The sequence below is a fragment of the Sphaeramia orbicularis genome, chromosome 9, assembly GCF_902148855.1.
Source record: "Sphaeramia orbicularis chromosome 9, fSphaOr1.1, whole genome shotgun sequence".
Classification (NCBI taxonomy): domain Eukaryota; kingdom Metazoa; phylum Chordata; class Actinopteri; order Kurtiformes; family Apogonidae; genus Sphaeramia; species Sphaeramia orbicularis.
In genome coordinates this window covers 14,136,884-14,160,344 of record NC_043965.1, presented here as the reverse complement: position 1 = coordinate 14,160,344, position 23,461 = coordinate 14,136,884, and the positions used below count along the sequence as shown (strand labels likewise).

The 23,461-nt window shown below is 32.6% G+C and overlaps 1 protein-coding gene across 1 annotated transcript in view; it reads left to right on the top strand.

Moving 5' to 3' along the window:
• Nucleotides 1-208: 208 nt before the first annotated feature.
• LOC115425489 (kelch-like protein 20) overlaps nucleotides 209-23,461 on the top strand; it is a 30,157-nt gene continuing 6,904 nt past the window's right edge. Inside the window, exons 1-5 of the mRNA XM_030143102.1 lie at nucleotides 209-339; nucleotides 2,790-2,944; nucleotides 9,457-9,640; nucleotides 16,996-17,139; nucleotides 18,824-18,957. Coding sequence (XP_029998962.1) covers nucleotides 317-339; nucleotides 2,790-2,944; nucleotides 9,457-9,640; nucleotides 16,996-17,139; nucleotides 18,824-18,957 — 640 coding nt within the window. The 5' untranslated portion in view covers nucleotides 209-316. The remainder of the gene's footprint in view (nucleotides 340-2,789; nucleotides 2,945-9,456; nucleotides 9,641-16,995; nucleotides 17,140-18,823; nucleotides 18,958-23,461) is intronic.

Genomic DNA, 23,461 nt, shown 5'->3' with positions numbered 1-23,461 from the left:
CATGCCAGTTGTCAAACTGAAGCTGGAAGTAGGGTGTGTGAGAGGAGTCTTGGGTTTCAGGCTGCAGGGATGGAGGGATGAATCACTTGAGGAACTTGTGAGGGGGTGGGGGGGGCTGTTGCTAAGCGGAGGAGGTTACAAGTACAATGTCCTACAGAGCAGAAAAACTGTGACATTCAGTGGCTCGAGGACAGACTGCAGAGAACAAGAGCTGCGGGCAGCGATAAACACAGGAGACCAGACAACTGGCATCAAGTCACGGAAGTGCAACAAATCTCTGCTGCAGACCCTGATCCAAGCACCGAGGAGATAAAACATGGGAATTTACAATGAACAGGGGTAAGAGTGTCAGTCCTGCACTGCAAAAAAGGCCTGTACAAAAATAAGAAAATTAAACTCATTATTTTGCTAAAATGTTTTATTTCAAGTATATTTATCGGCCAGTGCAGTAAGAAAATTGCACTTTTCAAGTTTTCTTAAATTAAGAAAATATTATATAAGGATTATAGAATGCTACAATTCTTATTTTAAACAGAATATACTTGTTTCAAGTCTTCATAGAAAGATTTTTTTTTTTTTTTTTTAATCTATGGTATATACATATTTGGTCTTATGAAGATGTAATGACTCCATAGATATGTACTGTATCTACACTGTAAAAAAAAAAAACTGTAAAAAAAAAAACCAAAACGGAATATTCCGGCGGCAGGGGTGCCAAAACAATACTGTTAAATAACGGAAGAATAACCATCTCGTAAAAATACAGTAATTTTCCATAATTAAAATACAGGTTTTTGCCCTAACTTTACATGAGATTTTGCATATTTTTATTTGACTTTTTAATGTTTAATAAAGAATATTTTCATGTATTAAAACAATCAAATTACCAATAAATATATATAAATAATTTTCAACGATGTACACACACACACACACACACACACACACATACATACATACATACATATATATACATACATGCTTTTTTTTTTTTTTCTTTTCAGTGAGACTAAGTTGTACAATCCACTGATAAAAACTGTATTTGGACAGTTTATCAGTGCTTATACATGTTATACATTCACAAAAATACATTTATTCAACATTTTTGTTGTGAAACCTCCAATTATTACACAAGATATTTGTCAATTAACAAACAAGTCTTGTTAAACTTACAAAACAAATACTTCTTTTACAGTTAATTGTCAGTAATTTTATCTTAATTTATTATTATTTTTTTACAGTATGAAACTTTAAATTAACAGTTTAATATCATAAAGAGAAAAGAAATATTTGTGAAATTACGATACATTTGCAAATGTATTTTAACTGTATTTTTCAGCGAAAAAAGAAAAAATTTCTTTTAAAAAATGGAAATTTTATGGTTATTCACAGTTACAGTTGTTTCGTGTTATTTTACATTTGACATGTAAAATCACAGTCTATTTTTGTCATTTCATTGATATTTTCCTGTATCTAAAAAATACAGGAAAAATCTGTAAAATAAACAGTGAAAATTCTGTTAAATTACAGATTTTTTTTTTTTTTTTTTACAGTGTATTGACAAAACTGCATAAAACAAGTAAACATTTCTTGAGGGCAAACAATTAATGTATCCACCATACTCATCTCCATCAGTGTAGTTTGTTTTGTTATAAATATTGCTTAAAATGTGTTGTAATAGCTGAGTGGGGTAGCTCAAGATGAAAATTCTTGGAACAAGTCAAATAATCTCAACAAGATTAATAACTCAATAAGCAAATAAATCTAAAAAACGATCTTTCAAGGTAAATATTCCAAGTTCGAGTTTATCTAAGTCAGATATTCCTTTTTTTTTTGCAGTGTGGTTTAGAGCCTCAACAAACTGATCAGCCTTGGCGGAGGTCTATGCTCTCCGAGTGCTTCTAGTTCATTCATTCATTTGTTTGTTTTTTTCCAGCATTTACAGAATACATGCAAATTCAAAATTCCAAAATCATTCATCTATACTCGAAAAGGAGTGGGAAGAAGAAAAACTTATTTAATCCCACCCCCTTTCTCATCATCAAATAACTTAACATAATATCATTTTAAATACTCACTCCTGTCCTTTGACTTCAAGCCAGAACAATGAACAAAACAGGCCTATACCAAATTAGAATGAACTCATTTGACAGTATTTACATTGTAAAACCAAAAAGTGTGTAAAAAATAGAACCAAAGTACATTCCCGGTGGTGTTACCACAGGTAACAGTTAAGTCAACTTACATGATAATAATTACATACCAACAATGGTAAAAACAAAAAACTACAAAACTAAAAGTGGTGAAGAACAGCAATAATTACATACCAAAAAAGGTAAGAAAAAAAAAAAAAAAAAACTACAGTAGCACTAATGGTAAAGGGCAGCACATGCCAGCAATGGTAAGAACAATACCAGATAGTAATGGACCTAGAAATAACATAAAGTGTAGGATTGAAAGTGAGAGGTTCTTCAGAAAATGGTTAGACTTGATGTCATTGTTCATTTTCACTTCATATGCACATGTTTAATATGAGGAAATTCAAAATATGTCCATATATTACATTTGCAGATGGGAATATATGACAATGTGTACAAATTATTTTTATACTACCATTCACACCTTCTTTTTTCTTCAGTCCTTTTTATAGTCTTTCAGGGACTGCAGATGGAATTGAGTCTAGTAGCTAAAGTTGACATGGTGTTTTTGCCTTTGTTATGAGCTGACAACATGGTCACGGTCCTTGACAAATACGTAACCAAATAAAGTATATGTTTCTCAATGTTTAGGGCTGCTATTGAGGAGCCGGAGCCCCGCCACATGCTCATCAAACAGAACACAGGAGGGTCCAAACGGCGTCACCAGAGGACGTCACCCCTCTCTGTCCGTCGACAGTTCAGCAGACTTCCTCCCAAAGATGTCTTCAACGACATGATGTTCATGGGTCAGTCTATGCTATGAAATGTCTGTCTTTAACCCATAGAGACCCAGCACCAATTATGTGTCAGTTCCCAAATGAATTTTTCTTTCTTAAGTGATTTATCATCATTTATTGTAATATTATTCTCTAATATTATTATGTAGGTCTCTCCTGAGCATAAACCCCCAGAATCACAAGCTCTCCCCATAATTTTCACACAGTTTATCAGTAAATACATGTTTCCTGTGTGTCAAAAATTAAACGTGTGGTGTCCAGCTGAGAGGACATTTTTGCAACTTCATGAAAAAAAGGTTCATAAGAATTTTTTTTTTCATTATTTTTTTTTAAATGTGTTTTTAAATTTTAAAATTTATTTATTTATTTATTTTTCAGAAGAAAATTTTCAATCGCATTGTTTTTTTCATGCCTAAAGAGGAATAAAACAGTCAGGAAAAAATTTTGATTAAGGTTCTCATAGTTTGTGCATGAAAGGGTTAATTTACTGATCATGTAAATGTTCATAAAAACTCAGATTAAATTTGAGGTTTATTATATGAAAAACAGAGAAAACTGAAGAAAACATGACTTTTTCAGTAAAATATATCATTAACTGAACATTAAACAAGTGTCTCCATCCACTGTCATTGATCCAACTCCATGGGTTTTACTGGTGGATCAGTGTTGTAGAAGATGATGGTGTTTCCATGTTCACTACAGAGCCTCTTAACATCCAAATGGGTCATATCTGATGACCATGAAAAGATGAAAAACTGTATTTTACACCAATTATTTACATGTATTGACCGAATTAATGGATCAAACATATTAGATCAGTAAATAGTTTTGGTCGCTTTTGGATGTTTGGGTCTTTATGGGTTAAAGGGGACATAATCTGTGCCTTCAAGTGCAGTTTTACTTGTTAGACTGCAATATATGCTGAAGATGGAGAAAAAAAAAAAGGAAAAGAATAGGATATCAGCACTGCAGTATCATCAGACCTCACGTCAAAGAGCAAAGTCAGATATTAAAGATGTACAAGTCAATTTAAACAAGTATCAGTTTTACATTTCTTTCGCCTTTGGAAGTACTTGGAAGAGCTTTTGAAGTCTGAGAAAATAAACCCTATGATGTATATTTGAGAGAAAACCTGTATAAAAACTGGGACACTGGTTTAAAGACCTGGGCTTTTAGACACAGGAGATGAAAGATAGAATCTGCATCATTCTCATCATCTTTAGTAGGTAAATCTTTGTGGGACTGAAATTCTAAACTGGTAAACTTCTTTGCAATAGGTTTAATTAAAAAGTTTAAAGGACATATTTGTGATTTTGAGAATCCAAAAACAGCGGTTTTCTTTTCCTCATGTATTATTGTATCGCATGGATGTCCAACTCATTGTCTTTCAGTGGTCAGACCAGTTAAATAATAGCATAATAAACTATAAATAATGACAACTCCATTTTTTTCTGATTGTTTTAGTGCAAAAAAAACATTAAATTACAAAAAATATTTATGTCTGCAAACTATCTTTTAACAATAAAATATGAATGGCCTGAACAAATATGAACAACTTGAAATGTCTCAAGAAAATTAAAAGCAGTTTTAACAATATTATGCCTCAACTTATCAATTATCTCATGTACTCACATTTTATTGTTAAAGGATAATTTGTAAATGTATCTATTTTCATAATTTAATGTTATTTTTTGTACTAAAACAAAGAGAAGAATGTGGAGTTGTCATTATTTATAGACGTAATGTAATTTTTTTTTTCACATTAAAACAAGAAGAAATTTTGGAGTCTATTATTTTAATAGTTAAACATCAAACATAACTATGAACTATGTTGAATCTCATTTTCTTTCTATTTTTTTTTTATTTTTTTTATCTTTTCTATTTTTTTATTTTGATTTGTGGGGGTGGGTAGTAAACCTAAAGGTCATTTAATGAAAAGGCTTCATCCATCATTGAATTCACTAATGTGTTTAAAGTTCCTCTCGGTTCCATGGCCTACAGCTGCACTGGTTCCTATTTACAATGTTTCACACTTACAGGCTGTAAATAAATATGGACACGCAGATTCCATTTCATCCTGCTGTGCAAAAATGAGGCCAAAATCCTTCAGTCACAGGAGCTGCTTAGAAACTTTGTGTTGCAATCTGAAGTCAGAGCCTACACAGCAGAAATGTGGGTTCATCATGTCTACATACCAAACAAAACTGAGCACAAGGATCACAATCTGAACAAAATCTTGTGAAATCTCCCCAAAAAGTATGAAGTAATCATAGAGTGGGGGGGGGGAACTGAATGTGTACCTTTTATTTTGGCCAAAGTGCCATAGAATCTTTGACCTCTACAGCTGCCAGATAACAGGGAAGATCAATACATCTAAAGTCAAGGGTCCTTTCTTTGCTGTCACTTCCAGAAGAGTCTGTCCTCCCACTGAATATATCAACTCAATAGAACAGTCCAACAGAATACATTAGACTACAGTGTACAGTACAGTGGGTCTGCGGGTGGGTCAGCAAACCAGACCCATCCCAAATTCCAAGTTTAAGTGACCTATCTATATCTATATCTATATCTATATCTATATCTATATCTATACAGTATATAGATATAGATATAGGTATATATATAGATATATCTGACACGGTTATTAACCCTTTCATGCATAGTGGTCACGCCAGTGGATAGCTATTCTACAGCTGTTCTCTTGTATATTCATGGATTTTGTTGTTCTTTTCTTTTCTTTTCTTTTTTTTTTCTTTTTTTTTTTTTTACACATATCTTTATTAAAGTTTGAACACACTACATATATTTTCTGACATGAGTTGGTAACATTATGTAGATCTCTCCTGAGCATAAACCCCCAGAATCACAAGCCCTCCCCATAGTTTTCACACAATTTTTCAGTAAATACATGTTTCTGTGCGTCAAAAATTAAACGTGTGGTGTCCAGCTGGGTAAACATTTTTGCAACTTCATGAAAAATACGCTCATAAGAATTTTTTTTTCATTGTTATTTTTTTATAATGTTTTTTTTTTTTGTTATTTTATATATTTTATTTATTTTTCAGAAGAAAATTTTCAATTGCATTGTTTTTTTCATGCCTAAAGAGGAATAAAAACACTCAAGAAAAAAAATTTGATTAAGGTTCTGATAATTCGTGCATGAAAGGGTTAATAGATGGAAACAAATCACAAATCACATACTGAAGCTGTTATGGAGCTGATTATTAGGAAACTTACAGTAGTAGCATTTTGGAGCTTCCTTATACACTGATTAAGGCCCAATCCCAATTCACCCCTTGGCCCTCCCCCTTACCCGATGTGTGTCCCAATTCTCGATGAGTCAGAGGGGAAGGGGGAGGGCTGTTTGGCCGTTGAAACAGGGTTTTTTTTGGATCACGCAACAAATGGAGGGTTATGAAAAATCTCCCATAGTTCTGTTCAAATCATTGGCAAGATGGAGGCAAACACTGTAAAAAAAAAAAAAAAAAAAAAAAAAATGCAGCAGTGTGATGAAAGAAACACAAATGTATGTGTTTTCTTCGTAAATGACTTAATCATTTGATCATCTGTTTAATGTTGTTTCAATGTGTTAAAGATGCATTTTGGCAGTTTGTGGTTGATAGCCGCAAAAAGATGCCCAAAGCCCATGCAACAGAGACGGATACAGCTGCTGACGGCATGGGGAATAGTTTCGGAAACAAAGTTGACACATCTGTTTATAGCAGTAGTTTATAGCTGTTTATAGTGACAATCACTGGGCTCTGTCGATGTTTTTAAGAGTAAACTCAAAACTCACTTGTTTCTCCAGGCATTTTAACAGCAGTAGATAAAGAATTGTTATATGACCAACTTAATATTTTAAATTTATACCTTTTTATAATTGTAATTTTATCTGTGTTCTTATTTGCATTTCATTGTCTCATTTATATTTTATTATCTTTTATGAAGCACTTCGTGACTTCTCTTGTCTGTGAAAGGTGCTATATAAATAAAGTTTGCTTGCTTGCTTACGGCATCGGTGACTGGTGATGACGTAGCACACAGGTGTCAAACATGCGGTCCGGGGGCCAAAACTGGCCCGCCAAAGCTTCCCATCCGGCCCGTGGGATGAATTTGCAAAGTGCGAGTTAGGACACCAAACTAAAAAATAATATCATAATAATATATAAATAATGACAACATCATTTTTTTTCTCTTTGATTTAGAGCAAAAAATGTTAAATTATGAAAATATTTACATTATCAAACTATCCTTTAACAATAAAATGTTAATAACCTAACATTTCTGAAGCAAATTAAGTGCAATTTTAACAATATTCTGCCAGATACTGAATGTTTTGTGCCTTTGTAGATCGGGTCTGTAATGCATGTATATAAATGATAAGTCGAGGCAGAATATTGATAAAATTGTACTTATATTTCTTAACAAATTTCTTTTTTTTTTCAGGTTACTCGCATCCTTTTTGTTTGGATAGTTTGTAAATGTAAATATTGGCATAATTGAATGTTATTTTTTGCACTAAAAAAGTTTGGAGTTGTCATTATTTATTGGCTATCATGCTATTATTTTACTGGTCCGGCCCACTTCAGGTTAAATTGGGTTGAATGTGGCCCCCGGAAGAAAATGTGTTTGACACCCCTGACGTAACAGGTCTCAAAGGGATGTCCCATTTCATAGGGTCATGTTTCAACCCCTACCCCCTGCAACTCCGTTTCAAAGGGTAGTGCCAAGTGCAAAAGGTAGAGGTAAGGGGGAGGGCCAAGGGGTGAATTGGGATTGGGCCCAAATGTACATAGGCGGTAATAAAAGTGGAGCAGTGTTAAACTATTCTGCTGCAAAATGGGAGAAACTTACACGGAGACATTTTTAAAACCCATTTAAAGCACCTTCCCCTTTCTTATTAACTCTTACTAACCTGTGTGATTTAGTGCTATTTAATTATGGAGAATTACACTATCTTTTAATCTACTAAATCTTTAATTATATTACTCTCTTTACTGGGATATTGTGTATTGTTTGCTTTCTTTTCTCAACACTGTGTCTTGTATTATTTAAGCACTTTTTTTATTTTCCTCTGGATGCTCCATTTATTTATTTATGTAAGTGCAGAAAATGGCCTGTTTATTGTGCATAAACTTCCCTTTCTTTTGCCTTTAAATTTTGTTCTGTTCTTTGCTGAGGTTTTATTTTGTGGTTTTACTAGGCCTTTTATTCCATTTAGTGGCACTGTGGGCAGTTAAATAGTGCTGAGGATCAACAGAAGCATCCTTGTAAAAAGACTCCGTCCTGGGCAGGATCCTGTACATGGGAATAGATGAAATCAGAGGATGTGGTGTTATGGTAATGAAACCTTGAAGGATCCATCTTTATATACGGAGTGTGTGTGGGCAGACTCAAGGCTACAGTGGTTCCCTCTGGTGGTCCAATGTGGTATTATAGCTTCCTAGACCAGGCTGCAATACGATACTCTGACATCTTTAACATTAGACTTGTTATTTGTAAAGACTGTAATGATGATTTTGGGTAATTTGTGAATATTTTAAATTGACAAGAAAAGAAAAGAGAATGTATTTTTAATTTCTAATGCACAAGTGTCAAACATGCCAAATCTGGCCAACCAAAAGTTCCATTCCAAGTGCAAAAATTAACCTGAACAGTCCAGGTTGTCCAAATCATTTTGGTTCAGGTTCCACATAAAGACCAATGTGATCTCCAGTAAAAAATAACAACACAATAACCCATAAGTAATGACAACGACAAATTTTCTTTGTGAAAAATTATGTGGAAAAAATTTAAGTGAAAAAAATAACATTACACTGTGAAAATATTTGCATTTACAAAACTATTCTTTCACAATAAAATGCAAATAAATACATATATAAAAACAAAGATGAACAACCTGTAATGTGCAATTTTAACAATATTCTGCCTGTTACTAAATGTTTTGTGCATTTATGGATCCACTGTGATCTGTAGTTGTGTTAATAATAACAGATGTAACGTTGTAGAAATTGTTCAAATTTTTGTTCCAAACTCCAAAATTTTAACAATATTCTGCCTGTTACCAAATGCTTATGTAACATTATGTCTAATGTACATGTATAAATAGTAGGTCGAGGCATAATATTGTTAAAATTGCACTAATTTTTCAAATGAAATTTCTGTTTTTTCAGGTAATTTACATGTTTGTTTGTTTTTTGTAAAATGTAAATATTTACATAATTTAATTGGGGGGGGGGGGGTTGTACTAAAACAAAAAGAAAAACTTGGATTTGTCATTATTTATGGGTTATTAAGTCATTATTTTACTGGTCTGGCCAGCTTGAGATCAAATTGGGCTAAATATGGCCCCTGAACCAAAATGAGTTTGACACCCCAGTTCTAATGGATACCAGGCTTGCTAACATCAATATGAGACTCTTGCCGCAGATCTCCATCATTTTCATCACACACCATCCTTAACTATCATCACCAGTTTTGACAATGATCTGTAAAAGTAAAAGAGTGTTTTGTTTTGGTAGTGGGAGGATGGACCAGGGACGACCCATCGTGTTTGGTGGAACAGTTCTGTCCGGAGTACAATGAATGGAGAAACGCTGCCCGTATGGTCAACCGTCGGGCCAACGTTGCTACATGTGCACTGGATGGAAAGATCTACACAGTGGGTGGAGAAGATAACATCCGCTGTTACAGCAGCGTGGAGAGGTGAGCTGCGGTATGACACAGGACCGCGTTAGTACAGGGGGGTCAAACTCACTGTAGTTTAGGGGTTTAGTTTAAGCTTAGTTTAGTTCTAAGTTTAGACCAGTGAAATAATAACATAAGAATATATTAAAAATTTCAACTTTTTACTATGTTTTAGAAAGAAAAAAGTGAAATTACATCAAGAAAATGTTTGAATCTACAAAATTTCCTTTAAAAAATTCCATGAACAAACTAAAGTGTATTATGAAAAATAATATTCAGCCCATAATAACCTATAAATAATGTCAACACCAAACATTTCTCAGTATTTTAGAGTGAAAAAAATAAAATTACAATATGAAAATGTTTACATCTATAAGCTATCAAATAAAAAAATTATGAATTACATGAACAGCCATGAACAACCTGAGATTTATGAAGAAAAACCAGTGGGATTTTAACCATATTATGTCTCAGTTTATCATTTACACACACATATATTACAACTTACGCAAAACATTTAGTAACAGACAGAATACTGTTAAAATTGTACTTACTTCTCTTATAACATCTCAGGTTGTTCATATTTGTTCAGGTTATTCACATGTTTTGTGAAGGAATAGTTTGTTAATGTAAAAAATTTTCATACATTTTTTTTAATGAATTTTTTAAAACCTTTTTTTCCCATTTACTCATAATGGGCAAAATTTCAAATATCTATAGCAGCAAAACTATTGGTTGAATTCATACCAAATTGGGGTATAAATTGCCAGTGACCCAGAACAGATGTCATTACATTTTGGGAAAAGTAGATCAAAGTTAAATTTTTTTATGAATTTTTAAAATCTTTTTTTTTTTTACTCTGGTTTACTTACAATGGGCAAAATTTCAAATATCTGTACAAACACACATTTTGTTTCAATTTACTTCAAACTTGGCACATGTATAGAGGCAATTGGTATGCTGACATCACCACAGGCAAAGACATGATGACATCAGCTGGATCAATGCCAAAAATAAGCCACAGTACATGCAAAGGGAGTTTGTTGGGCCTGGAACCGGTTGTTTTCACTGTAAAAAGAAAATCTGTAATTTAACAGAATTTTCACTGTTTATTTTACAGATTTTTCCTGTATTTTCAAGATACAGGAAAATATCAATGAAATGACAAAAATAGACGATGATTTTACATGTCGAATGTAAAATAACACAAAAAAACTGTAACTGAACCATAAAATTTCAATTTTTTAAACGAAATGTTTTCTTTTTTCACAGAAAAATACAGTTGAAATACATTTGCAAATGTATCATAATTTCACAAATATTTATTTTCTCTTCATGAGATTAAACTGTTAATTTACAGTTTAATACTGTAAAATAAATAAATAAATAAATAAAATGAGATAAAATTACTGACACTTAACCGTAAAAGAAGTATTTGTTCTGTAAATTTAACAAGAGTTGTTTGTTAATTGACAAATATCTTGTGTAATTACAGGAGGTTTCACAACAAAAATGTTGAATAAATGTATTTTTGTGAATGTATAACATGTACAAGCACTGATAAACTGTGCAAATACAGTTTTTATCAGTGGATTGTGCAACTTAGTCTCATTGAAAAGTATTTACATATATGTATTTATATTTATAGGTAATTTGATTGTTTTAATATATGTAAATATTCTTTATTAAACATTAAAAAGCCAAAAAAAAGAAGCAAAATCTCATGTAAAGTTAGGGCGAAAAACTGTATTTTAATTATGGAAAATTACCGTATTTTTATGAGATGGTTATTTTCCGTTATTTTACAGCATTTCTTCGGAACCCCTGCTGCTGGAATAATACCATTTTTTTTTGTTTGTTTGTTTTTTTTTTTAACAGTGTTAGTTTGGGCTGATTTTCTGGTATATGATGATTAAAGCTATAAAGATAGTATCTAATTATATCACTGTGGTATTTACAACAGCAGACAATGAGTGTACACAGACACACACACACACACACACATACACACACACATACAACACTGGGACATAGCTGTGGCTGAGCAGCTCCGAGGAGTCCTCTAGGGTAGAGGAGGGAGTGATGTAGATGTAATGGTAATTGCAATGTGGGGGTTTCAAAGGGCTTTCAGTCGGCATGTTGGTGGCCTTGGTGCTGTGTGCTAATACGGAGATGAGTAGGTGAATGAAGAGCTGTGGCGTGGGACCGCGTGGGACATGAGATGACTTGATGTTGAGGTTTAATCAGAGAAGTACTGTAGATAAAAATAAAAAAATTTAAATTAAAAACTGAATCAAGGAGGTACTGAAGATGAAAAGACATTGGTGTGACGCTGTGACTGTAAATTAGCACCGAAGACATGTACACATGGGAATGAACTAGTAATGTAACAGGACTATGTATTTAGAATACAAAGTATGAGTAATGTCAATTATTCACTTTGATATTTAAAAAGCATTGCAGATTTCCCCTGAGAGCTTGATTTAAGTGCAAAAGCATATCAGTTGGACACCTGCCTGCACACATCACAAGAGGATGGCGTTAAAACTGGCAATCAAACTGCACATTCAACTGATGAGCACATTTATGCATTTTTGCCTATGTTTTTATCCTTTTCCTCCATTTCATGCTGTGAAATGGGTGGAGAAATGGAAGGTAAAAGCAGCCTTCCACTGAAATTTTTATTTGAAGGCGATCAGTTACAAGGCAACAAAATGCATTTAAAAAGAAAAGGACATGTAGAGTCTTCTGCATCATTCTGTTTGAGTCTTCGTTTTTGTCCGTTCACATTACAACACAATCCTGAGCATTTGAGGAGGTTAAAATGCTCAGTACAGCAAACATTATGTGTATGTGCTGCAACACAAGTCTATTTCTATCTTTGATATTGGTTTTTATGTCGATTTTTCCCTTTTGGAAAATTAAAGGTCATGGAAAAACTACGTTTTCCTCCAGACAAAACTGTGTGTTTGTGTTGATGGGTAATTCTCTAAACTGCGTCATGGAAGATTTTTTTGGGACACACTCATGAATACTTACCAGAATTAACCTTTATTTGAAAGTACATTATGTCTCATATGTGCCACACACTTGTTACCAAAATAGTATTTGATATATTGAATGATTATTAAGTCTTGGGGAAATTATATCCCTTCCCCTCAAGTTAACATCACAAATGTTCAAGCAGTTTCATGAAAATAAAAATAAAATGGAATAATGTAATATAATCAGATCTAATGGTTTCAAGCAATGTAAAAATTTAACAATATTTGAGGAGTTTTTGAGGAGTTTTCACGCGTGTCTTTCTTCAGAATTACAAAGAAAATTGCAAGAAAAAAATTTACCTTAAGTAACATAATGATGACATACTTAACAAACAGTAAAATAGGATCATAATACATGTTACACTACCTTTGAGTAGACTGAAGTGTTTGCCATAAAAAAGCTATAAAATTGCTTTTCAATTCGCAGTTACAAGTATTTTATGGTAATAAATGTCACCATCTCTGTGAAAATGTGCCTCAAAGATGCAATGATGTAAAAATATGTAACTTTTAGTTTTTGCTGTTTATTGTTTATTGTTTTTACGGATCCCCATTAGCTTCCACCATAGTGGTTGCTACTCTTCCTGGGGTCTGTTAAAATACAAATACAGTTACAAAATACATGCATAAATGAAACAAGTTTACAATTCATTGTTATCATCAGCACACTGAACATTTCTTTTCAACACATAAACCTTAAAACATTTAAACTATTATCTTTACAGCAACTTGGGTTGTGAGAGTCAAAACAATCATTTGCATTCCTGTATTTTCATGAGTAGTTCCTGTTTGAGCATTTTTTTGAATGAATATAAGCTTTCAGTGTGTTTGATGTATGTTGTGCTTTGTTCACGAGAATCATCCTCATTGACAACACTCTTACACATCTCTAGATCCAGTGTTATTCCAGACTTGCTGTAGAGCACAGGTGTCAAACATATGGCCCACGAGCCAAAACTGACTGGCCAAAGGGTTTAATCCGGCCCATAGGATGAATTTGTGAAATGCGCAAATTTCACTTAAGATATTAACAAACATTTCAGTTCAGGAGTCAAATTCAACCCAATTCAAACTCAAATGGGTCAGATCAGTAGAATATTATCATAATAACCTATAAATAACTAGAAAATTACTCTGAGAGCGCAGACCTCCACCAAGGTAGATCAGCACCCCACCCCCCCATTCACCACCAAAATTTAATCATTTGTTCCTTGTGCCAGTATCAACACTTCCTGAAAATGTCATCAAAATCCTTCCCTAACTTTTTGAGTTATCTTGCTAACAGACAAACAAACAAACAGACAAACCCCAATGAGAACATAACCTCCTTGGCAGAGATAATGACAGCTCCGAATTTTCATCTTCGTTTTAGTGAAAAAAAAAAAAAAAAAAAAAAAAAAAAAAGAACAAATATGAACAACATGAAATGTCTTTAAAAAAATAGCCATTTTTGTGATATTCTGCCTGTTACTAAACGTTTTGTGTATTTGTAGAGCCACTGTGATCTGTAAGTTGTAATACACATGTGTAAATGATAAACTGAGACATAATATGGCTAAAATCACACTGATTTTTTGTCATAAATCTCAGGTTGTTCGTGTAATTCACATTTTTTCAATTGGTAGTTTGTAGATGTAAACATTTTCCAAATATAATTTAACTTTTTACACTCTAAAACAGAGAAAAGTTTGGTGTTGACATTATTTATAGGTTATTATGGGATAAATATTATTTTTCTTAATACATGTTTGTTTGTTCATGGCATTTTTTAAAGGATATTTTGTAGATTTAAACAATTTCTTGATGTGATTTCACTTTTTTCTTTCTTAAACATAGTAAAAAGTTGACAATTTTTATATATTCTAATGTTTTTATTTTACTGGTCTAGCCCACTTCAGATCATACTGTGCTATAAATGTGGATCCTGAATTAAAATGAGTTAAGACACCTCTGCTGTGGAGGATTTGTCGGTGTCATTTACATGCTGAACAGCAGAGGTCAGCATTAAAGCAGAAATTAGACTTAGCCCTGCAGTCAGACTCCCACAGTTGTAGCTTAGCTCTAGGATGAAGATTACAGCAGTGGGGCACCCCAAACTGCTGCTTTGTCGGATATTCATTTATTTATTTATTTTGTCATGTCAAAAGCAAATTCTCTCCCAGACGGACATTTCCTCCACTTATCATCCTGCTGTATCAGATATCTAGAAGAAGTTGGCCACCGTCCCAATTCCCACAGTCAGCCGTGACCTCTTAAAGTGAATAGCTGCCAGCTCACCCCTTAGGGGAAGACCCACTCCACTCTAATCACCTATTAAAGCTTTAAACCGGCTTATATTGGTACCTGAATGCACCACATCTCTCAGAGGTAGTTACAGACCTGCTGTGTCATTTCAACAGGGGATATTTGGGAGATATTTTCTTCTAATGACCATGAAAGGATAGAAAACTCTTTTAATGGCCTACACGCAGAGAGGAAACACACTTTACAAAATGTTTACATGGATACTTTGTGTGTATGTTCGCGATCCATCATTACACACAGTATACTATATATGTTTTTAGGTCAAAGTTTGTGTCTGTATAGTGTTTTTATTTTTTTATTTTTTTTTACCCATAAAGAGCCAGTTCTACTTTTGTGGCAGCTCCAAAATATTTTTTTTCTCTATATTTAACCTTTCATAAGTGATTTATCACCATTTATATGACATTATCCTCTGCATTTTGTGTTTTTTCAGTGAATATCAGGTATTTTACAGTATTTAACCCATAAAGACCCAAACATCCACCATCTACCAAAATCATCCACTGATCTAAACTGTTTAATACCTGTTAATCCACTAATCCTATCAATACATATAAATAATTGGTGTAAAATACAGTTTGTCATCTGTTCACGGTCAGCAGATATGACCCATTTGGATGTTCAGAAGCTCCGTAGTTACCGTGGAAACACCATCATCTTCCACAACATTGATTCGCCAGTAAAACCCATGGAGTTGGATCAATGATAATGGATGGACACACTTGGTTTATATTCAGTTAATGATATTTTTGCTGAAAAAGTCACTTTTTCTTCAGTTTTCTCTGTTTTTGATATAACATTCCTCAGCTTTACTTTGAGCTTTTATGAAGATCTACATGATTAGTAAATTAAATGTAGGAAAATACCTGACTTTCACTAAAAAAACAAAAATACAGAAGATAATATTACAATAAATGGTGATAAACCACTTAAGGATGGTTAAATATAGAGAAAAATGTATTTGTATTTGGGAACTGCCACAAATGTCACACTGGGTCCTTATGGGTTAAGTTATCGATCATGTAGATCAGGGGTGTCAAACTCATTTTCTTCCAGGGGCCACATTCAGCCCAATTTAGTCTGAAGTGGGCTGGACCAGTAAAATAATAATAATCAGTAAATAATGACAACTCCAAATAGTTTTAGAGCAAAAAATAACCTTCAGTCATGCCAATATTTACATTTACAAACTATCCAAACAAAAAGGATGTGAATAACCTGAAAAAATATTAGAAGTACATTACAGATCAGATCTACAAAGGCACAAAACATTTAGTTACAGGCAGAATGTTGTTAAAATTGTACTTAATTTTCTTCAGACATTTCAGGTTGTTCATGTTTGTTCAGGTTATTCACATGTTATTGTTAAAGGATAGTTTGTGAATGTAAACTTTTTCATAATTTAATGTTTTTTGCACTAAATCAAAGAGAAAAAAATTGGTGTTGTCATTATTTATACGTTATTATGATATTATTTTTGAGTTTGATGCCCTAACTTGCACTTTGCAAATTCATCCCACAGGCCAGATTGGAACCTTTGGTGGGCCAGTTTTGGCCTCCGGGCCACATGTTTGACACCTGTGATGTAGATGTTCATTAAAGTTCAGATTAAAGTTGAGGGTTATTGTATCAAAAACAGAATAAACTGACAAAAACTGACTTTTTTAGTCAAATCTATCATTAACTGAACATAAACCAAGTGTCTCCATCCACTGTCATTGATCCAACTCCATGGGTTTTACTAGTGAATCAATGTTGTAGAAGATGACGGTGTTTCCACGGTAACTACAGAGCCTCTGAACGTCCAGATGGTTCATATCTGATGACCATGAAAAGATGACAAACTGCATTTTACACCAGTTATTTACATGTATTGATAGGATTAATGGATGAGCTGTTATTAAACATTTTAGATCAGTCGATGCTTTTGGTCGCCAGTAAATGTTTGGGTTTTTAAAGCTGTCATTTCTAGCAGCTGATATTTGTACTAACACTTTGTTCGATGTCCCCTTTGCATAACGGCAGGTTCGACCCAGACACAGACAGCTGGACTACAGATGTAGCACCCTTAAGCAGCCCCCGCACTGGAGTCTGTCTGGTCGCAATGGATGGATACCTGTATGCTATTGGAGGACATGATGGCATCACTGCTATAAATACTGTCGAGAGGTACTGTAGCATCACTTCTTCCAAATATCTACAGGTTGTTGAAGATTTAGTCATTGTTATTAATGCAGACATTTGAGAATATTTCACCATGTGCCATATGACTAGGAATACTTGACATTATCAGTTATTTTATGACACTATATAAGTATTTTGTCAATTTTTTTTAAAAGGTTGGTGTTCTTTGAAGATAAATTAATTTTTCAGAAAGAAATTATATGAAGTAACATTTTTAGAAAACCTTGTTTGTGGGAAATGCCAATGAAAGACAGTGATGCATGCACTGTAAAAAGTGGCAATAGTGTAAATGAATACTTGTGCAGAATATACTTAATAAAACCATTGTAAGTTGTATTAAAAGTATATAACAAATTTTCAAATTTTAAAGAAATGTAACATTGTACAATGATGTGATTAAAAAGTGACAAAATACATGTGCTTCACAATTGAATTTCCTAATAATTTTACAGTATTTACAGACTATTTCCATTGTACTGTACATGGTCATCATAGTTAAATGGCATTTTGATCATTCAAGCAACCCTTTTGATATTTTTAAAGTTTGTTTTAATAAATTAATAAAATTATCTAAAATTATCTACATAAATGTAACCAACCCAGACATATAGTACAGAGGAAGTATCTTGGAACTTCATAAATATGAGTAAATCTAACATGTTGTCATTGTTGATAAGCTTTTTAAAAATTATTGTTTCAGTACATTGGACAATTTTTTTTTTGGAAACAATCAACACATTTATTATGTGATTATTGTTATTTATTCATGAGATATTTAAGATATTCCATCTAATATCGAGCTACATGAATAAACTAACGATGGTCTGCGTCATATCCTTATTTTAATAGTGAAACCCCCTCCACATCTACTCAGTCTAAGAATATTTTTGTTAGTCTGGCTTGAATAACTGTGTTTTCGTTGCTTGTAATGTAAGCACAACTTGCTGACATTTTGGAATTTTTTTTGTGGTTATTTTTAGTTTAATATTTCAGTGGATAGATTTACTGCTAAGGAATCTAGCCAAGCATAATTTGGTTAACCCGGTGACAGATTTTTTTGGTGTAATAAAACACAACAACATGCTGGGTTGTGTCATTTGAGCAGATGCTGTTTCTTTGAAAAAAACAAAAAACAAAAACAAAACAAAAAAACAACAGATGTACCTTATAATAATAATAATAATAATAATAATAATAATAATAATAATAATAATAATACATTTTATTTGTATAGTGCTTTCATGGTACTCAAAGACACTTTACATACAGCAGATAAAAACGTAAACCAAACACATTAAAAACATAAAAAAAGCAGATGCAAAAGGCAAGTATATGAATGTAAAACAGTTAAACATTAATTGCAATCTTAAATAAATGAGTTCTTAAAAGGGATTTGAAGGTGTTGAGGTCGGAGCCGTGTCGGATGGTAGGTGGGAGAGAGCTCTAGTGGGTTGGAGCAGCAACAGAAAAGGCTCTGTGTATGATTAGAACGAGTGGGCTCTGTATGTGAAATGAAATGAAATGAATAACGTGACATGTTCCATTTTGTTGATGGCTGACTCACAGGAGGAACAATAGACGTGACTCATTTGCATGAATTCCCAATGACTGACTGGCCGTCTGTTAAACTGCTCTCACTCACCTTTGTGGCTTTATTTCCCTCTTTTAGGTATGATCCAAAAATGAACGCATGGAGCAAACAGGCCGCCATGCTGACCAGACGCACCAGAGCAGTGGCCGCTGTGCTAAACGGTCACTTATATGTGATCGGGGGAAATGATGGTGATATGGCCCTCAACTCAGGTGAAACTTATGAGTAGTGACTTCTGTAATGCATGCAATTTATCAGTAAAAATGCAAATGTTAGTATTCATGATGAACTTCTTAGACCACAGGTGTCAAACATACGGCCTGGGGGTCAAAACCGGCCCGCCAAAGGGTCCAATCCGGCCTGTAGGATGAATTTGTGAAATGCAAAAATTACACTCAAGATATAAACAGTCAATCCTTTTACTTTAGGGGCCATATAAAACCCTACTTTAGTCTCAAGTGGGTCAGATCAGTAAAATACTATCATAAAAAACTACAAATAATGACAAATTTTTCCTCTGTTTTAGAGTAAAAAAGTGAAATTCCATGAAAATGTTTAAATTTACAAACTAGCCTTTCACAAAAAATATGAAAAACTAGAAAAATCTTAAGAGAGGTAAGTGCAATTTTACTAATATTCTGCCATTTACTAAAATATTTTCTAAATTTGCAGATCCATTGTGATCTGTAAGTTTTAATGGACATTTACAAATGATATGCAAATGAGAGGCATAATACAGTTAAAATTCCACTTATTTTTCCTAATAAATTTCAGTTTTTTACATGGTTGTTCATGTTATTCACATTTTTAAAAGGACAGTTTATAGATGTAAATGTTTCCATAATGTAATTTTACTTTTTTCACAAGAAAACATATTGAAATGTTTGGAGTGGGCATTATTTATATATTATTATTTACTGGTCTGGCCCACTTCAGATCATATTGGGGGGATATAGCCCCTGAACTAAAATGAGTTTGACACCCCTGCTCTAAAACATAGAGAAAAGTTTGGAGTTGACATTATTTCTATATTATTATGCTGGTTCGGCCCACTTCAGATCAAATTTAGCTGAACATGGCCCCTGAACTAAAATGAGTTTGACACCCCTGTCTTAGACTCCTGCTTTTTTGCTCATTGCATAAGGTTTGAAATCATTAGAGGGAATTAATTCTGTGCAGGAAGTCACATATGAATATTTTATTAACATGTACAGCAATATACAACATAATCAGTGCAGCATGTTCTTGAATTTCATAGAATACCAAGGCTACCTACTACTACTGCTACTGACAGATCATTACAAATTCTGGACACATACAGTATGAAAAAAGTTCAATTTCAAACACACAGACGGAACTCTGCTGGTGCAGCGATTCTCAACTAGGGGCTTGTGTACCAGGAGGTACTTTCACAGTCGCCTCAGGGTAAAGGAGGTCTGATAAAAACAAAATATAACTCGTCCTGCATTTGTTAAGATGAAAAAAAAACAACCAGATATGTCATGCTCATCTCTAGTAGGCTGATGATGATAGTTATTTAGTTTGGAAAATATTACAGTGTACAAAATGAATGCTAAAAGTTGATTATCAACCACTGCCTTCAGGTAAAAACATAGGGCGCCCAAGTGTAAATCAGATGGCCTGAAGCTGTCATTAGTTCCAGCATCCATCAAGTGTTGAACTCAAAATTGTAATGTAGCAGAAGCAGCATGTGTCCGGGAGTACATGAGCTGAAAAAAATTAAGAAACAGTTTTATTAATTATTCAAATGTTTCATGTGTATTTGCACAAAGACAAGTGTGTATCATAGATTAGAGCCACAGACCAGAGCATTTATAGTCCAAGTCAGTGGTTCCAGATTTGTAAAAGCTGTGTCACCTTTGGTCCCAAATTCTCAAAATTATGCCTTTTAGATTGTTCTCATCTGGTTGCACCTTTTATGACATTTTATCTTTTATGTTGTTTTCATGTGGGTGCATCATTTACTTTTTAAATGTCAATTTCAACCGGCTGCATATTTTAGGTAAATTTGGTCGAATCATTTTTGTCTTGATGCAGGATTTTTTCTCTGCTTTTTCATCTTATGTAACTTATTGAGTTACTTTCATATTGTTACTTCTATATACATATATATTTTTTTCAATCTCTACTCTATATGTATCATAGCTTTTCTGAGCTCAACATTTATGAAGTCCTCCAGAGTACACTTAATTGGGAAAAATTATTATCATTTCCTAGTATTTTTAAGTATTTTATTCTAAAACCACTTGACTCTGAGTCTGGGAAAGGTAGGCCGAGAATAATTTGTGTGTTATAGTTACTACTTAAAGCATAACTAGAGTAACAACAGACACAGGTTGGTTCCTTGAAATGGGTGTTTACTGCTTTTCTGATGCACATCCTTTAGTTACAGCTTCGAATTTATACTGTGGTTTTATATTGTTATTGAATGTGTGCCATGCTGCTGCTACACTGTAATTTCCCAGTTTTGGATAAATAAAGTACATCTATCTATGTATCTATGTATCTATGTATCTATCTATCTATCTATCTATCTATCTATCTATCTATCTACACTGTAAAAAAAAAAAATCTGTAATTTAACAGAATTTTTACCGTTTATTTTACAGATTTTCCTGTATTTTCAAGATACAGGAAAATATCAATGAAATGACAAAAATAGACTGTGATTTTACATGTCAAATGGAAAATAACATGAAAAAACTGTAACTATGAATAACCATAAAATTTCAAATTTTTAAAATAATTTTTTTTTATTTTTTCACAGAAAAATACAGTTAAAATACATTTGCAAATGTATCATAATTTCACAACTATTTCTTTTTCTATTAATGAGATTAAACTGTTAATTTACAGTTTAATACTGTAAAAAAAAAAAAAAAGAAAACCAGATAAAATTACTGACAATTAACCATAAAAGAAGTATTTGTTCTGTAAGTTTAACAAGACTTGTTTGTTAATTGACAAATATCTTGTGTAATTACAGGAGGTTTCACGACAAAAAATGTTAAATAAATGTATTTTTGTGAATGTATAACATGTATAAGCACTGATGAACTGTCAAAATACAGTTTTTATCAGTGGATTGTACAACTTAGTCTCGTTGAAAATTATGTATATATTTATTTATAGGTAATTTGATTGTTTTAATACATGTAAATATTCTTTATTACACATTAAAAAGTCAAAAAATATATGCAAAATCTCATGTAAAGTTAGGGCAAAAAACTGTATTTTATTTAATGGAAAATTACCGTATTTTTATGAGATGGTTATTTTCCGTTATTTTCCAGTATTGTTTCAGCACTCCTGCCGCTGGAATAATCCTGTTTTTTTATGTTTTATTTTTATTTTTTTTTATTTTTTTTTACAGTCTATCTGTCTGTCTATCTATCTATCTATCTATCTATCTATCTATCTATCTATCTATCTATCTATCTACACTGTAAAAAAAAAAAAAAATCTGTAATTTAACAGAATTTTCACTGTTTATTTTACAGATTTTCCTGTATTTTTAAGATACAGGAAAATATCAATGAAATGACAAAAATAGACTGTGATTTTACATGTCAAATGGAAAATAACATGAAAAAACTGTAACTGTGAATAACCATAAAATTTCAATTTTTTAAAATAATTTTTTTATTTTTTCACAGAAAAATACAGTTAAAATACATTTGTAAATGTATCATAATTTCACAACGATTTCTTTTTCTATAATGAGATTAAACTGTTAATTTAAAGTTTAATACTGTAAAAAAAAAAAAAAAAAAAAAAAAAAAAAGAAAACCAGATAAAATTACTGACAGTTAACCATAAAAGAAGTATTTGTTCTGTAAGTTTAACAAGACTTGTTTGTTAATTGACAAATATCTTGTGTAATTACAGGAGCTTTCATGACAAAAATGTTAAATAAATGTATTTTTGTGAATGTATAACATGTATAAGCACTGATAAACTGTCAAAATACAGTTTTTATCTGTGAATTGTACAACTTAGTCTCGTTGAAAATTATGTATATATTTATTTATAGGTAATTTGATTGTTTTAATACATGTAAATATTCTTTATTACACATTAAAAAGTCAAAAAAATATATGCAAAATCTCATGTAAAGTTAGGGCAAAAAACTGTATTTTATTTAATGGAAAATTACCGTATTTTTATGAGATGGTTATTTTCCGTTATTTTCCAGTATTGTTTCAGCACTCCTGCCGCTGGAATAATCCTGATTTTTTATGTTTTATTTTATTTATTTATTTATTTATTTTACAGTCTATCTATCTATCTATCTATCTATCTATCTATCTATCTATCTATCTATCTATCTATCTATCTATCTATCTATCTATCTATCTATCTATCTATCTATCTATCTATCTATCTATGGACATAATGCTGTAACACCTTATCTTCTGAACTCTTTAAAGCCTTAACACCAGAACTGTCTATGCAAATAACAAAACACGAATCCACTTGACAACTTACACTATGCTGAGCAACAATCAGAATGCAAACGGCACTAGTTTTTCCTGCAAATATATTATTTACTGTCTAATGAAATACCTCATTCAACACTTGCTCTGAAAATAGGATTGTAAGACCATGGGAGTCCCTTTAGGTATCTGCTTTAGCTTTCGCACATCTTTAGCTTATCTTTGTGTATGTGAAAGTGCAGAACTTTGTGGCCTCTTA